General features: G+C 45.5%; 1 protein-coding gene across 2 annotated transcripts; it reads left to right on the top strand.

Moving 5' to 3' along the window:
- The first annotated feature begins 8218 nt into the window (after nt 1-8218).
- Nucleotides 8219-16024, top strand: LOC311142539 (beta-1,4-galactosyltransferase 4-like). 2 transcript variants are annotated; one of them, XM_084178210.1, is made up of 7 exons: nt 8219-8262; nt 9352-9926; nt 10871-11103; nt 11241-11428; nt 11625-11747; nt 15457-15561; nt 15669-16024. In XM_084178210.1, exons 2-7 carry the CDS (start codon nt 9644-9646, stop codon nt 15802-15804), a joined length of 1068 nt encoding a protein of 355 aa, XP_084034336.1. In that variant the 5' UTR covers nt 8219-8262; nt 9352-9643; the 3' UTR covers nt 15805-16024. The 2 variants fall into 2 exon arrangements, with proteins under 2 accessions (XP_084034336.1, XP_084034337.1); XM_084178211.1 differs by lacking the exon at nt 8219-8262 and adding an exon at nt 8264-8314.
- Nucleotides 16025-17188: the final 1164 nt, after the last annotated feature.

Genomic DNA, 17188 nt, shown 5'->3' on the forward strand with positions numbered 1-17188 from the left:
CAAGCAGAAAGACTGAGGACAGGAGAGGGTTGGCGGTTTTTGGGAATATGGATAACTTGGGTTGCATCATAGTCTCGGCAATGGTCTTGATATGTCAAGATCCACCACCAGTTGTGCTATGCCCTTACCATTGTTAAGAAGTAAAAGAGAAGAGAAGCGACCCGACATACTGACCGTCAAGGACGAGTGGCCTACAAAATGGGAGTCAGAGAAGGGCAGACTGTCAGATTCAAAATAAGGGTTAGGGACGTAGCCAACGGGTGGGGTACATGTCAATAAGCAAATTGGGATTATAAAATCCTATTATATTCGTGTTCGGACCCCCACGGCGGATTGTTCCTAGACTCAAGTGTGTAAATACACTTGGGGGTGGGGATATGAGACCGAGGGGGCTGGGCATCCAGATGGGGGGTAAAGAGAAACAAAGACATCACCAATTATCAATTGGAGATAGTAGTAATGTGACGGACTTAAGTTCGGAAGCACAGGAGAGAATTTTGAACCTTACAGCCCCTGTAATGTCATGAGCCTCTCACTCCACCGGGTTACCACCTTAATTTTCTTCCACTCTGCTCACCACTCTCTCTACTCAGCCTAACTAGCTCCACCTGTCCCTGCTCTGCTCTGCTCTAATTACTCTGCCAGCTGCGCTGCATTACCCACTACCTCTCCCAGTATTTAAGGCCCTGTCTTTCAGCTCTCCGGTGTCAGATCGTCTGCAAAGCTCACACCCGGAACCTGTTTGCTCGCGCTTCTGGCTCACCCTGGTTCTGTGACCCCGGACCTGCCTGATTTTTGGATACTCTTCTGCCCCAGGAGATCCAGACCTGCTTCTGCCATAACGACTCCTGACTACTCTTCAATCCCGGTAACTCTGACCAGCCTTCTGCCTTGCTACTACGTATTTTGGATTTCCCTTGACCTGTACTGCTGCCTTGTTTCATTCCGCCCTGTTGTGTCTGTGTCTCCCCCCCCCCAGGACTTCTGGACCACCCACCACCGGCTTCATAGGACGCATCGCTGCCACTGGGGGGGGCACAGACCCAGCACATTGGACGGGATCCCTGTTACCCCTGGAGCCTTCATTCACTCCCTACTTCCCTTTTCCCTTAAGTTTTAATAAACTTTCTGGTGTGACGCAATTGTGGTCCTCTGGTCGTCTGTCTGAACCGTGACAGTACGATCTGACCATTATGGACTCAGCGCACACTTTCCCCGACATGGAAACCGATGAGCATGAGCAGCAGTTCCAGCAGCAGCAACAACAACTCGCCATGATCATTCAACTCCTCACCAACCTTACCCCAGCCAGTCTGCCCACCAGCCCTGCCCCCGAGTTACCTGCCCCGGTCATTGCAGCCGCTGCTCCGGAACCCAGGATTGGAAACCCCGAGCGGTTCAACGGCGACTCAACCCAGGTCCGGCCATTCCTGACTAGCTGCCGACTTCAGTTCTCCTTGCAGCCAAGGACCTTCGCCACGGAGGGGGCTAAAGTTGGGTATGCCATCACTCACCTGACGGGCCGAGCTCGACTCTGGGGAACAGCAGAGTTCGAACGTCAAACCCCCGCATGTGCAACCTTCGACCTGTTTGCTGAGGAGATGCTGAAGGTGTTTGACCTGGATTCACCAACCGCAGAGGCGTCTCGTGAACTGTTCAGTATTCGACAAGGCAGACGTACAGTCGCAGACCATTCCATCGACTTCCGAACCCTGGCTAGACGAAGTTCTTGGAACACACCATCGTTGGTGGACGCGTTCTTCCATAGTTTGGCTGACTATATCAAGGACGAGTTGGTCTCCCATGAACTGCCTTCCACTCTTGATGAAGCCATCGCACTGACTGTCAGGATCGACAGAAGGATACAGACCCGTCGTCGTGAGAGGGGGCGCCAAGGTCCACCTACCACCGGCATTCGGAGAGATCCGACTGGGCTCCTGTCATCTACTGCCACTCACCCAGGTCAGTTTGATCAGTCTGAGCCTATGGAGATTGGGCGAGCCTCTCTCACTCCTGCAGAGCGCCAGCGCCGCTTCACCTCAAACCTCTGCCTCTATTGTGGAGGTGATGGACATCGTGTGGTAACCTGCCCTTTAAAGGGCCGAAGCTCACCGGGCATAGGGGGAGTCCGGTTGAGTTCAATGACCATCCAGTCCTCCGACCGCAAACCCCTGCTGCAAGTTCACCTCCGCCTCTCTGACTCAACTCACACCCTGGCTGCTCTGGTGGATTCTGGCGCCGAAGCCAACATAATGGACATCAAGCTGGCATGCCAACTGGGACTGGAGAACCTCCGTTTGACACCTCCTATTCCTGCCCGGGCACTGGACGGACACTTACTCGGATCGGTCACTCATGTCACGGCCCCGGTCTCGATGGGTCTGTCCGGAAACCATCAAGAAACTATCCAGTTTCACCTGCTCCCCTCTCCAGGCCAACCCCTCATCCTGGGTTACCCATGGCTCCGCCGGCACAACCCTCAGCTCGACTGGGTGACCGGGGTGATCAGGGAGTGGGGAGAGGACTGCCACCGAACCTGCCTGCTTGCTGCCGCACTACCCCCTCGGCCAGTACCTACTAACTCCGCTCCTGACCTCTCCAATGTCCCAGAATGCTACCATGGTCTCAGAGAGGTGTTTAACAAAGCAAGAGCCACATCTCTGCCCCCTCACCGACCGTACGACTGTGCCATCGACCTCCTCCCTGGAACAGCCCCTCCAAAGGGTCGTCTTTATTCGTTGTCTGCTCCTGAAAGAAAGTCCATGGAGGACTACATCAATGGCTCTCTGTCCGCAGGATTAATCCGTTCATCTTCATCTCCTGCTGGTGCTGGCTTCTTCTTTGTGGGGAAGAAGGACGGATCTCTTCGCCCCTGCATCGACTACAGGGGACTCAACGACATCACAGTGAAAAACCGTTACCCTCTGCCTCTGCTCACCTCTGCTTTTGAGTTGCTCCAGGGAGCCACTGTTTTTACCAAGTTGGATCTCAGAAACGCTTACCACCTAGTGCGGATCCGGGAGGGAGATGAATGGAAAACCGCATTCAATACACCAACAGGCCACTACGAGTATCTGGTTATGCCTTTTGGCCTCACCAATGCTCCTGCTGTGTTCCAGGCTCTAGTGAATGATGTACTGCGGGACATGTTAAACAAGTTTGTCTTCGTTTACCTGGATGACATCTTAATCTACTCCAGAAACCTGTCTGAACACACCCGCCATGTCCAGCAAGTCCTTCATCGTCTTCTGGAGAATTCCCTCTACGCCAAGGCAGAGAAATGTGAGTTTCACGTCAAGACAGTGGCCTTCCTGGGGTACATAGTGGCAGAGGGAAGTATCCAAATGGATCCTGCCAAAGTATCAGCAGTCACTTCATGGCCAGTTCCGGAGAACAGAAAGAAGCTGCAACAGTTTCTGGGGTTTGCTAACTTCTACAGAAAGTTTATCCGGAACTACAGTACCGTTGCTGCCCCTCTCACTGCTCTAACCAGCACCAAGCAACCCTTCACCTGGACCCCAGCAGCCGACAAAGCCTTCAGTACCCTCAAGGTGAGGTTCACCTCCGCTCCCATCCTCCAGATGCCTGATGTGGACCGGCAATTCATTGTGGAGGTGGACGCCTCGGATGTGGGAGTTGGTGCTGTGATTTCTCAGTGGGCTGCGGAGGATAGGAAGCTCCATCCCTGTGCCTTTTTCTCACGTCGGTTGTCCCCCTCTGAGTGCAATTACGACATAGGGAACCGTGAGCTGCTGGCTGTGAAGCTTGCCTTGGAGGAGTGGCGTCACTGGCTGGAGGGGTCCACCATTCCATTTCTCGTTTGGACCGATCATAAGAACTTGGAGTACATCCGCACGGCCAAACGGTTGAACTCCAGGCAGTCCCGCTGGGCCCTGTTCTTCACCAGGTTTAATTTCACTCTGTCATACCGGCCTGGATCACGCAACACCAAGCCAGACGCCCTCTCCCGTCAATTCCAGAAGGATGACACCCCCTCCAAGGACCCTGTGTCGATTCTGCCAAGTCCCTGCATCGTTGCAGCTCTGACCTGGGCTGTTGAGGAACAGGTGCTGGAGGCTCTCCGTAACCAGCCAGGTCCCAGCACTTGCCCAGCTGCGCCTTTTTGTCCCCGAAGACCTGAGGTCCCAGGTCGTTCAGTGGGGACATGACTCCCGCCTAGCTTGTCACCCTGGCTCCACCCGCACTTACAACCTGCTCGCCCAGAGGTTCTGGTGGCCCTCTCTGAGAAGGGATGTACGGGAATTCGTCCAAGCCTGCCCCATCTGCAACCAACACAAGTCGTCCTGCCAGCCCCCAGCCGGATTGCTGCAGCCCCTGCCTGTGCCCAGACGTCCCTGGTCTCACATCGCCCTTGACTTTGTCACGGGGCTGCCCCCTTCAAGTGGCATGACCGTCATTCTCACCATAGTTGACCGTTTCAGCAAGATGGCACACTTCATTCCCCTCCCCAAGCTCCCAACCGCCAAGGAGACCGCCCAGGTGGTCCTGGAACACGTCTTCCGGATCCACGGACTGCCAAAGGATGTAGTTTCTGACCGTGGTCCACAATTCTCCTCCGCTTTTTGGAAGGAGTTCTGTCACCTGCTGGGAGCCACAGTCAGTCTGACTTCCGGATTCCATCCCCAATCCAATGGGCAGTCAGAGCGGGCTAATCAGGAGCTCGAGAAGGCACTGCGATGCATGACTTCACGCAACCCCCACTCCTGGTCGCAGCAATTGACATGGGTGGAGTACGCACACAATTCTCTGACCTGCTCTGCCATCGGTATGTCTCCTTTCCAATGTGTTTATGGATACCAGCCTCCTCTATTTGCCAGCCAGGAAGAGGAGGTTACTTGCCCATCTGCACTTGCTTTTGCCCGTCGATGTCGCCGCACCTGGTCACAAGCCCGAGCCACACTCCTCAGATCCGTTGCCAGCTACACTACCGGGGCCAACCGTCGGAGAATTCCTGCTCCCACCTACCATGTTGGTCAAAGGGTGTGGTTGTCATCGAAGAACCTGCCACTCAGGGTGGAGTCGCAGAAGCTGGCACCTCGGTTCATTGGCCCATTCCCTATCATAAGAGTGATTAGCCCAACTGCTGTCCGGCTCCAACTGCCTAATTCCCTGAGGGTGCACCCCACTTTCCATGTGTCTAAGATTAAGCCCATCCATGAGAGTCCGCTGGTCCCTGCTGCGCCTTGTCCTCCTCCTCCACGGCTCGTCGATGGTGGTCTGGTTTACACCGTCCGCCGCCTGCTTCGGTCCAGACGGAGGGGTAGGGGTCTCCAGTACCTCATTGACTGGGAGGGCTATGGACCTGAGGAAAGGACCTGGGTGCCAGCTAGTCGGATTGTGGATAGGACTCTCATCACCGCTTTCCACCAACGGCATCCTGATCAACCTGCAATCCGTAGGGGCCGCCCCAGAGGGGTCCCTAACCGTCCTGCCCGCTCGGCCTCCTGTCCTGTGCCTGATCCTGTCTCGGGACTTGTCCCATCTCCCGACCACGGCCCTCCGGCTTCCTCCGAGGATGAGGACGTTCACTCGGACCGTTCGGAGGAGTTCTAGCCCTCCTCCGGCTCCCCTCCTCCCGCCCGGCGTGGTGTTGCTCTTGGGACTTCTGGGGCCGTCCCTTGGGGGGGGGGTTCTGTCATGAGCCTCTCACTCCACCGGGTTACCACCTTAATTTTCTTCCACTCTGCTCACCACTCTCTCTACTCAGCCTAACTAGCTCCACCTGTCCCTGCTCTGCTCTGCTCTAATTACTCTGCCAGCTGCGCTGCATTACCCACTACCTCTCCCAGTATTTAAGGCCCTGTCTTTCAGCTCTCCGGTGTCAGATCGTCTGCAAAGCTCACACCCGGAACCTGTTTGCTCGCGCTTCTGGCTCACCCTGGTTCTGTGACCCCGGACCTGCCTGATTTTTGGATACTCTTCTGCCCCAGGAGATCCAGACCTGCTTCTGCCATAACGACTCCTGACTACTCTTCAATCCCGGTAACTCTGACCAGCCTTCTGCCTTGCTACTACGTATTTTGGATTTCCCTTGACCTGTACTGCTGCCTTGTTTCATTCCGCCCTGTTGTGTCTGTGTCTCCCCCCCCCCCAGGACTTCTGGACCACCCACCACCGGCTTCATAGGACGCATCGCTGCCACTGGGGGGGGCACAGACCCAGCACATTGGACGGGATCCCTGTTACCCCTGGAGCCTTCATTCACTCCCTACTTCCCTTTTCCCTTAAGTTTTAATAAACTTTCTGGTGTGACGCAATTGTGGTCCTCTGGTCGTCTGTCTGAACCGTGACATGTAACCGATGTGTGGTGGGCATGTGCCAGTAAGGGCAGTGTAAGGCAGAGAATTCCAAAGGGGTGGCTAGATACGTGCGCCCTGGTTATACTGGTTCAACTAGTTAGAATTAGTCACCAGGAACCAAGGATTAAACAGATGGAGGAGGAGTTTTAACAAGATGGAGAATATCCCTATTTAGATGGATGCGATTGGGATACCAAGGGGGGTATCGGATGGATACCGAGCTATGAAACAATTAGGGGAAGGGTTTACTACCACGTTCTTTTGGTGGGTGAAAATAAACAGAATTGTGGATTGGATTAATTATATCTATTACGACCAACAACGATTTATTGGCTGGACTAGGGATGCAACGGAAGGGATCTTTTGAACAATTATCCGCCATCTCACTCCTATGACTTAGTAAAAAGAGGTTGGCTCTAGATCAGGCAGAAAGAGGTGGTGTCTATAGAATGGTAAGCCATTGTTGTACGTTTATCCCTAACAATACCAGTCCTGATGGGAGTATCTCTAAAGCCCTAGTTGGTTTAGATAAACTATCAGCTGAAATGAAGAGCATGGCTGGAATGGAGGGAAATGGACTGTTCTCCTGGTTGGGGGAGTGGTTTGGTAAGTTCGCATCATTGGTGGTTACTGGATTTCTGACCCTAGTAGTTGTGTTTCTAATATTAATGTGCTGTACTGCCTGTGTAATTCCTTGTTTGAGAAAGTCTGTTACAGATGTTGTGCATGCGGCTGGTATGATGCCCCTCCTAGGGGCTCAAGAAGGGGATGCAGACACTGAGATGGGGTTGACAAAGGATGACCCTTGGTTTGCTATTGGTGAGGTGGTGGAGTGACACCCTAGTGGGTGTCTAAAGGGGGCCAAAGTTTACTTCCCTGTTTATGTTTTATGCTTTATTAATCAAGTTAACCATTGTGAATGTTTGTCTTTCCTTATGTGAAGGTTTGAAGTTCCTGGGTGGCTGGTAGCCAACCTAGTACAAGTTAGGCATAGATGGAAGGACTGAAGGCCTTTTTTTTAAATTATAATTATTGCCTATTAATAAAAGTGTGATTCTTTTTGTTTGTATTGCATTTTAATGAGTGACACCCTAGTGGGTGTCAAAAGGGGGAATCCTACATTTCCCTGAAATTTCTTATTTTGGGTTTTCTTATTTTGGGTTCACACCCAGTGGGTGTGAAAAGGGGGATTGTGGGAAATTATTCTCTTATATTTTAGATGTGCTGTTAGCTTAGAAAGAATACATTAATGATTAAACATAATAGGTTTGTGCTGTACTGATATAGACTGTTTAATATAACAAGCTGTGATTAATGTGAGGAACGTTAGGGGGTAGGATGAGATAAGACTTGTGTCTCACATACACAAACACAGCCTCTTTGTTAGACCGCTCAAGGACATGTGTACTGCAAAAGTGCTGACTGTCTGGTTGCAAAACAACCAACACCTGGCAACAGTGAAGCGCCAAGGGCCTGGGACCAGCCTGTGCACCAACGATAGGCTGAGTAAGTCTAAACCAGCTCAGACTCTACTCTGATAGGCCTGCTTGGAGCAGGAACTATCTCTGTCAGAGTATTTAAAGAATAACTTATAACAATGGCTTAGTTCTCTGTCTGCCCTGCGTGGTATTTCAGTGGACCCCTATATACGAACATCATATTTACCATTGAAGTGTTTTGCATTAATTAAAATACTAGTCTATTTTAGAAGAGGTGTATTGACCTCTTTTTGTTCCAATACCAGATTTGAATTGACGCAACTGAACACCAGTAACCGAGAGGTGTGCCCTTGAGCAAGGCACTTAACCCAAATTGCTCCTGTAAGTCGCTCTGGATAAGAGCGTCTGCTAAATGACTAAAATGTAAATGTATACGGCGTTTGCAGGAGTAATATCCAGGGGGAGTGGCCAAAACAACAGCAGAATAACTAGGCAACTGGCAGGTAAGACATCTGCTCCTCATTCTCTAAGAATGTATCTTTCTCGTGAAATACGGTAAATGCTGTGTACATTTAAACGTGCATTCTCTGGGACTTAATTTCTACCTAAACAGACTACCCTATGTGGTCGCAGTAATAGCTGTTAGCATTGTAGCTAGCTAAAACGAACCGTTATCTATATTTGACTTCACCAGCTACTTGCTGGCTGCTGCTAGCCAACGTTACTTCGGTAGTTAAATGCTAGCTTTTGGTTGCACGACTACACGAGCCATTTCTTAAGTTCTAAAGATGTTAAATGTGTCACTGTTCAGAGAACAATCAGTTTGCAAATTAGGTAAACGTTATATTTGTCCGTGAAGCTAGTAAATCAATTCCTTCCAACTTTGACCATCCAAAAAGATGTCAGCATCGAGCTAAATTAGCTAGCTACAGCCAGTTTGAGTAACGTTGAATGTGTAGCAGGCAACATTCAAACAAAAACTTACATTCAGTCACTGACTGTACAATTGGGCAGAAGGCTATTGGCTATGTCAACATGTTTAAATTCCACAGCTCTTGTCATGATAGGTAACTAGCTAGTAGTCCAATGACTTTTTTTTTTACAGCAAATTTGAATATATTGTCCTGGACCTGTTCTTTAGTCATTTTAGCTGATGACAGTTTTGATTAGGATAGGTATCCTATTTTGGTTATGTGAATAGAGAAGGAGAAATAAGACCAACGTGGCAACAAGTGATGTGTCTAAGCTAAGCACACACAAAGGGAGGCTACAGTTAAAGCCTAAGATTACTATCCAGGACATCCCAGAATAGTGTACATTGAAAGACAATGGATTGCAATTGTGTCAACATGATACCAAAGAGCAAACAGGTGTTACTGTTTCTTTTGGATGGAGTGGAGCTGGGAGTATATAGAGACGGGCATGTATAGATTAAACATCTCAGTGAACAGCCAATGTAAAGTACTGTGAATTCTGTTGTCGCCTAGCCTCTGTCACATGCTTTCACTGAAGCCTGGGTGCCTGAGGCTACTTTTTGCATAATGCCCTAGGAAGTGTCAATGAAACTGAAATATTTTCTTCTTCATATCCAGGTACAGCACTCAGAGGAATTGAGTTCCTCTAAGTGACACCTCTTCATTCACATGCAACTATATTTTCTGGAAAATCAACAAAATAATGTAAAGTAGGCCTAATGCTTTTTTACATTACTGACAATGATTATGAAACTCGTCCAGAACGTTGTGTCATCATAGGTTGAATGACCTGGTGCTCTCTACTCAGTCATTTCTCCTGTGGCTGTTGCAAAGGAGAACCAGATGTCCTAAACCAAGATTGAAGCCTCCCACATTTTTGGGGATTTAGTACCTGTACAACCAATCAGCCATGGGAGTCTGTCCTGCTGTGTCCAGGTACTTCCGGAGGTGCAAATATATGATACTGTTGCTGCTCTCGGTCTCCGTTTTGGCTTGGATCGCCACTTTTGCCGGTGAAACAGTGAAAGCAAATCAGGATACCCATAGGTCAGCACAGACACTTGAGGATAATGCTGAGGTCCTGAGGGGGGGCAAGCAATACTCCAGCAGATCAGTGACGCAAGTCTTCTCCAATCCTCTCCCTGATACCCCACCACCAAAAAAAAGCTGTCCTGAGAAATCACCACTGCTTCGTAAGTAGGGCTACACAGTATCCACAGATGTTATTGTAAGCTTAATACAGGCTTTGCTATAGCTTACTTACTGATGATAATGCCATGTTACTGTGTGTAAGTATGAAAAAAATGTATGGACTCACTACTTGTAAGTCGCTCTGGATAAGAGCGTCTGCTAAATGACTAAAATGTAATTCCTTGTAAAGAACATTATGTACAGTGTGGCTTACCCCCTTTATATAGCCTCGTTATTGTTATGTACCTTTCTTGTGTTACTTTTAGATTGTATTTTTTTTTACTTTAGTTTATTTAGTAAATATATTCTTAACTCTATTTCTTTAACTGCATTGTTGATTAAGGGCTTGTAAGTAAGCATTTCACGGTAAGGTCTACACCTGTTGTATTCGGCGTATGTGACAAATAAAATGTGATTTAACGTGGAGAGAAGAACATTGGTAATCAAGTGAATACTTTAATGTGCAATGTAGGGGTTGTAACTGCCAGATTTATTACTCATTAACATTGCTAAACTGAGGCTCATTTGATTATTTTCACATGCTGTAGCCTATTTGCTAACAGTTTGCATGTAGCCTACATACAATGGCTCCTTGTTGACAGGAAGTGTACAACTGTTGTAATTGTATTGTATTGGCCTACACCATATGGGAGGCAGATGGCACAGCGTTACAGTGGGTTTCCATCAACACAAATTCATGTTTGAAGACGGCTTGTGTTTATGTCCGTGGCCCAAACAGAATGCACACACGCATTTGTAATTATCTGTCCAGACCATGCTATTTTTCAGTTCATGATATTTAGCCACACTTTTTATTTAAATTAGTGCCATGTAAATATATTGCAATGGAGTTGATGGATTTAAAGCATAGATAATGAATTTGTCCATAAGACGTTACAATTTAGTTGTCTAGATTTTCATTATGCCTATTATTTTCTGCCTACAGAGGGAGCCCTGAAGCTCACATTCGAGGACTCTCTAACGCTGAAGGAGGTGGAGCGTGAGAACAGTGGAGTGGCTGCGGGCCAATACCAGCCTCCAGACTGCCTCGCCCAGCAGAGTGTGGCCATCCTCATCCCTCACCGTAACCGGGAGAAACACCTCCTCTACCTCCTGCATCACCTTCACCCCTTCCTCCAGAGGCAGCAGCTGCACTATGGCATCTATGTCATCCACCAGGTATTACTCTCATATGAAGTTACAGTACATGATGTCATTTCCTCAATTATATTTGTATTGATTTTGAGCCGATAAGGGTTACAAACGTTGAAATTGAAAGAGGTTGATGTTTGTGGTTGATTTGTGTGTTGTGACAGGCTGGAGAGGTGACGTTTAATCGTGCCAAGCTACTTAATGTGGGGTACTTGGAGGCACTCAAGGACTACGATTGGGATTGCTTCGTTTTTCATGATGTGGATCTGGTTCCAGAGAACGACAACAACCTATACAAGTGTGACCAACAGCCTAAACACTTAGTGGTCGGCAGGAACGCCACAGGATACAAGTAAATATCTTAGCTCTCAACTCATGTCAACCTTTATGCAAAAGAAGGTAAATGTCTATATGCCATCACAACAGCATCCGAAGTGATGTTGCAGCTATCACTATATATGGACTATTCATACCAAATTCACTTTTTAACATTTCAATTATTACTAACGTTCAATCAAAGTCCCCTTTGTTTGTTTTTGCTCTCGTAGATTGCGATACAAAGGATACTTTGGAGGGGTGACGGCCATGACGAAGGACCAGTTTCACAAAGTGAATGGATTTTCAAACACTTACTGGGGATGGGGTGGGGAGGATGATGACCTTCGCATCAGGTGAGACCCCTATTACTTTTCAACATGGTTAGGGCTGTGGCGGTCATGAAATTTTGTCCACCGGTTATTGTCATGCAAAAGACTGCCGGTCTCACGGTAATTGACCGTTAATTAACATAAACATGTTCAGCATCTCCAGCACTCAACTCATACAAGCTGCTGATGTGCGCCTTTGGAACATCTACATTTTGAAAAAAAGTATAATTTAATATACACCATCACAATAAATCCATTATTTATTTTAGTCAAACCTAAAGAAACATTATGATATGAATAAAATGTATTTCAGAAGAACAGAATATGAGTTGGCCTACTGTAGGCCTATGTTATCTGGCTATGCTCCATGCCATAGGCTGTAGGCTTGTTCATTTAGCTTTCAAGATATGCTTATAAGTTTTATTTTATATGATTTTATAGTAAGAAGAATATAATTGAACAGCTGAATAAAATAGAAAGGATATTTTTCCCATTCCATAGTGAGTGCGCATATGAAGTGGCTATGTTGAGTGTAAAAGTGATCATTTGAAACAGGTTCTATATGCTAGATTTAGAGTTATTTGGCAACTTTAGTTGTGAATGATACAAACCTTAGAATGTCTTAGAAATCAAAACATAAATGGGCTGTATGGTGCGACTATGGGCTTTTGATGATTTGGGAAGTAGCAAAATAAAGCTTGCGCTCTGTCCTTTGCCTCAGGCTGCACAGCTGTTCTCTCATCAAGTGATCATATTTTCACGTCAGACTATTCTCTATTTAATCTTGTCTTTACTAATATGTAAAATTAGTTTTGATTTAGAGTGGCCCATTATTGCAGGGGCAGGGGAAAAAATACATATAAATAGCGAATGGAGGCCAAGTGCTTTCCCGCCGGTCTGTTTTGTAGGCTACTTCGGTTTTATAGCGGAGCATGTGCTTAATATGAGCAGCTGAGAAATAAATATAAGAACACTTATTTCACTCCACGCATCAACCACTGTTTGAGGAGCATGCTCTCGCTGCGCAACAAGTAATATTCCGCCCAAACTCTGTATGCCATGGGCTCGCCGACCTTGTTCCTGCAGCTACCCAATGCTTTATTTGGGAAACCAAGTGAAATCTGTTTGGGAACATCAATAGTAACTATTTTTTCGTAACAAAACATATTTTACTAAACTTTTGACAGCCTGTCTGCGCGTTTGAGAAAGGAATAAAGGAGAGAGAGGAGGAGATGGAAACGCATGGTGGTGAGATTCTGTATAGCTAAAGGTAATGTGCCACCCAATTTAATTATGAAAATATAAAAATTCCCTATTGTTAGGCTATTCAAAATCAAATACAAATTCACTAATTGTAGGCTAACTGTAAGCTGCCCTGCACAATCAATGAACCAACAGCATTGCTAAATGTTCTCTCCCAGACTCATTTATAGATATTTTGGAGTGTAGCATAAGGTAACCAGTCCATCCAGTATGCATAGTAATACAGTCCACACTCAAAGGCGATTATTAGATTTTGTTTAATTTTGGAGTACAGGCTAGACCAATTATGTACCAAAGACATCTTAAATCAGTTTTGTTGTATGTTTATCTGCCATGCGTAATATGCGGTAGACTATCTATGTATTGTATAAGGGCACAATCATAAATTAAATTCAGTTATTTTTTTCGGGCTTGGGCTCATAAGCTAATGCATAAGCTCTAATATGCATACAGTGGGGAAAAAAAGTATGTAGTCAGCCACCAATTGTGCAAGTTCTCCCACTTAAAAAGATGAGAGAGGCCTGTCATTTTCATCATAGGTACACGTCAACTATGACAGACAAATTGAGAAGAAAAAAAATCCAGAAAATCACATTGTAGGATTTTTAATGAATTTATTTGCAAATTATGGTGGAAAATAAGTATTTGGTCACCTACAAACAAGCAAGATTTCTGGCTCTCACAGACCTGTAACTTCTTCTTTAAGAGGCTCCTCTGTCCTCCACTCGTTACCTGTATTAATGGCACCTGTTTGAACTTGTTATCAGTATAAAAGACACCTGTCCACAACCTCAAACAGTCACACTCCAAACTCCACTATGGCCAAGACCAAAGAGCTGTCTAAGGACACCAGAAACAAAATTGTAGACCTGCACCAGGCTGGGAAGACTGAATCTGCAATAGGTAAGCAGCTTGGTTTGAAGAAATCAACTGTGGGAGCAATTATTAGGAAATGGAAGACATACAAGACCACTGATAATCTCCCTCGATCTGGGGCTCCACGCAAGATTGCACCCCGTGGGGTCAAGATGATCACAAGAACGGTGAGCAAAAATCCCAGAACCACACGGGGGGACCTAGTGAATGACCTGCAGAGAGCTGGGACCAAAGTAACAAAGCCTACCATCAGTAACACACTACGCCGCCAGGGACTCAAATCCTGCAGTGCCAGACGTGTCCCCCTGCTTAAGCCAGTACATGTCCAGGCCCGTCTGAAGTTTGCTAGAGTGCATTTGGATGATCCAGAAGAGGATTGGGAGAATGTTATATGGTCAGATGAAACCAAAATAGAACTTTTTGGTAAAAACTCAACTTGTCGTGTTTGGAGGACAAAGAATGCTGAGTTGCATCCAAAGAACACCATACCTACTGTGAAGCATGGGGGTGGAAACATCATGCTTTGGGGCTGTTTTTCTGCAAAGGGACCAGGACGACTGATCCGTGTAAAGGAAAGAATGAATGGGGCCATGTATCGTGAGATTTTGAGTGAAAACCTCCTTCCATCAGCAAGGGCATTGAAGATGAAACGTGGCTGGGTCTTTCAGCATGACAATGATCCCAAACACACCGCCCGGGCAACGAAGGAGTGGCTTCGCAAGAAGCATTTCAAGGTCCTGGAGTGGCCTAGCCAGTCTCCAGATCTCAACCCCATAGAAAATCTTTGGAGGGAGTTGAAAGTCCGTGTTGCCCAGCGACAGCCCCAAAACATCACTGCTCTAGAGGAGATCTGCATGGAGGAATGGGCCAAAATACCAGCAACAGTGTGTGAAAACCTTGTGAAGACTTACAGAAAACGTTTGACCTGTGTCATTGCCAACAAAGGGTATATAACAAAGTATTGAGAAACTTTTGTTATTGACCAAATACTTATTTTCCACCATAATTTGCAAATAAATTCATTAAAAATCCTACAATGTGATTTTCTGGATTTTTTTTCTTCTCAATTTGTCTGTCATAGTTGACGTGTACCTATGATGAAAATTACAGGCCTCTCTCATCTTTTTAAGTGGAAGAACTTGCACAATTGGTGGCTGACTAAAAACTTTTTTCCCCCACTGTATGGTGTTTTTTGAGTTAATCATCACCTTAGAAAGCGCTGTCCATTTCGCTGTGTTAGGCTTTGAAACAACATCCACAACAACCATGTTTTATACTGTTTCAAATTGATCATCACAGTGAGGTGAGTTTTAAAGGTATGATAGGCCTACTGTTTTGATGACAAGTGTTTGATGTGATTTTAGATTGCATTTGCATTGATGTCAGAGTGGTTAGAGGGACAATAAAGCCCTGAGCACCAGGTCATTAGCAACCTGATGATAGTTAGCAGTGCATAAAAGGAGATTACCGTGACTCAACGATCACGTGGAATTTTACTGCGGTCTTAATGTAACATTTTGGACCTCACTCCATTTCTGTCCTACGTCTTAGTCAATACGGAATGTTATTGATTGATTTAATTTGTCTCTGCTAGGGTGGAGCTCCAGAAAATGAAGATTATACGGCCACCCCCTCTTATAGCACGCTATACCATGGTATTTCATAAAAGAGATAGCGGAAACGAAATTAATAAAGACCGGTGAGTCACTGTGGACACATCAATTATAAATTGCTTGCTGTAATTATAATTATTAGCCTATTCGTCATTTTAATTCATTTTATTCTGAAATTGTGTCTCCTTTACAGGATGCTCTTGCTAGGACGAACACCTCAAGTCTGGAGAACAGATGGCCTTAACACCTGTTCCTACAGTACTCTCTCAGTTGAGAGGCCTCTTCTGTACATTAATGTCACAGTGGACATTGGCAAACCACTGCACTGAGGCTTCAGAGCATCTGTCTTTCTTTACTGTATTGAATACAGTAATTGTGATCTGGTATGTCCATGCCTACATGTTATGTACCTGACCTTGCTGTGACTTGATTGTTTCAACAAGTATTTGCATTCTCATAGAGCATGTTGTCATATTTTTTATTGTAAAGAATCCTGGATTTGGTCATTTCTTAAAATATCTGGTTGTCAAATAAAAATGGGAACCAAGAGTTGCTCTCAAATCACTCCTACATGAATTGATGAATGTAGAAGGTAACATTGGGGAACAAGGGACAACATGGGACACATTTTCATATATGAATCATTCTCACATTTGTGAAAGTATGCTACGTGGAAATGGAAATTAATTGGAATTTTTATGAAATCTTGTTAGAACAGCCGACAACGATATCACAGTGTCGATGGCTTCATTTTAAAGACATCACAAGTTTGATATTTTTGATATGCTGCTACAAGATTTGTGAAGTACCTCAAACACTCATGTTGTCAAATTTCTAATATTGTATAATACTTTTTCTGTTGCCTTAATTAATCCAGTTATAAAATAACCAGAGGTCAGGTCAAATATATTGGCACCCTTGCATGATTCACTATTTCTTCTACAATAAGTTGAAATTAACCCCAAAAAATTGTTCTTCACGTGTATTTGTTTGATTTACAACTGCACAGGACAAAAAAAAAAGGAACTGATATTGCGATTTTTCACTTCAAAGTCAAATGGCCTGCATTAACTAAAATAGCAATTCAACCAGTAAAAAATAAATAAAATAATTCTGCTCCATTGAAAAGGTACAAGGGTGCCAATATTTTTTTGCGTATATCTAGATCCTTGTGGTTCATCTTGAGTCGAAGCAAGTTGTCCCATTTAGGCTGTTAAGAGCCACCTACTCTCTTTATGTGACACTCACCGTTTTGATCGAATGTATTCTTAGTCTATGCCTGTTTTAACAATGTTATGTATCAAATCAAATTGGACTACTGTGTTTACATTTAAAAAATATGGTTTTGGTATGGCCTGCTCTTTCACATGTATGCTTCTGTAAGTTATGCCTCATTCATATTTGAATGGTGTGAGGTTACAGCTATATAAGTAGTACTATAGCGTTCAATATTTGTTTGTTTCTGTGTTCCTACTTTATCTGATATAGCTGTAATGATTGATGTTAGAATATTTTTTGGGATGCCATAATGACTGATTAATTAAGCGTGCCTTTTTCGATGAGACCTTTCTCTTTTGAATGTTTTCCTTTCAAAACAAATTTTTTTGTCTTGTAGATTATCATATGGTGGGGAGACGCATGAATCAGATGGAAGTTGTGAATTCATGAGAAATAAATGATCTATTTCTATAAACAAAATGTCATTTTCAAGTG

This window comes from Coregonus lavaretus (genome assembly GCF_964263955.1).
Source record: "Coregonus lavaretus genome assembly, chromosome: 15".
NCBI classification, from domain to species: domain Eukaryota; kingdom Metazoa; phylum Chordata; class Actinopteri; order Salmoniformes; family Salmonidae; genus Coregonus; species Coregonus lavaretus.

Excerpts from the sequence above, each read along its gene's own strand:
- LOC311142539 (XM_084178210.1), top strand. The coding sequence starts at position 9,644 with ATGGGAGTCTGTCCTGCTGTGTCCAGGTACTTCCGGAGGTGCAAATAT. Across the intron at positions 11,429-11,624 it reads AGGAACGCCACAGGATACAA|ATTGCGATACAAAGGATACT; the intron begins GTAAATATCTTA and ends TTGCTCTCGTAG. Across the intron at positions 11,748-15,456 it reads GATGATGACCTTCGCATCAG|GGTGGAGCTCCAGAAAATGA; the intron begins GTGAGACCCCTA and ends TGTCTCTGCTAG.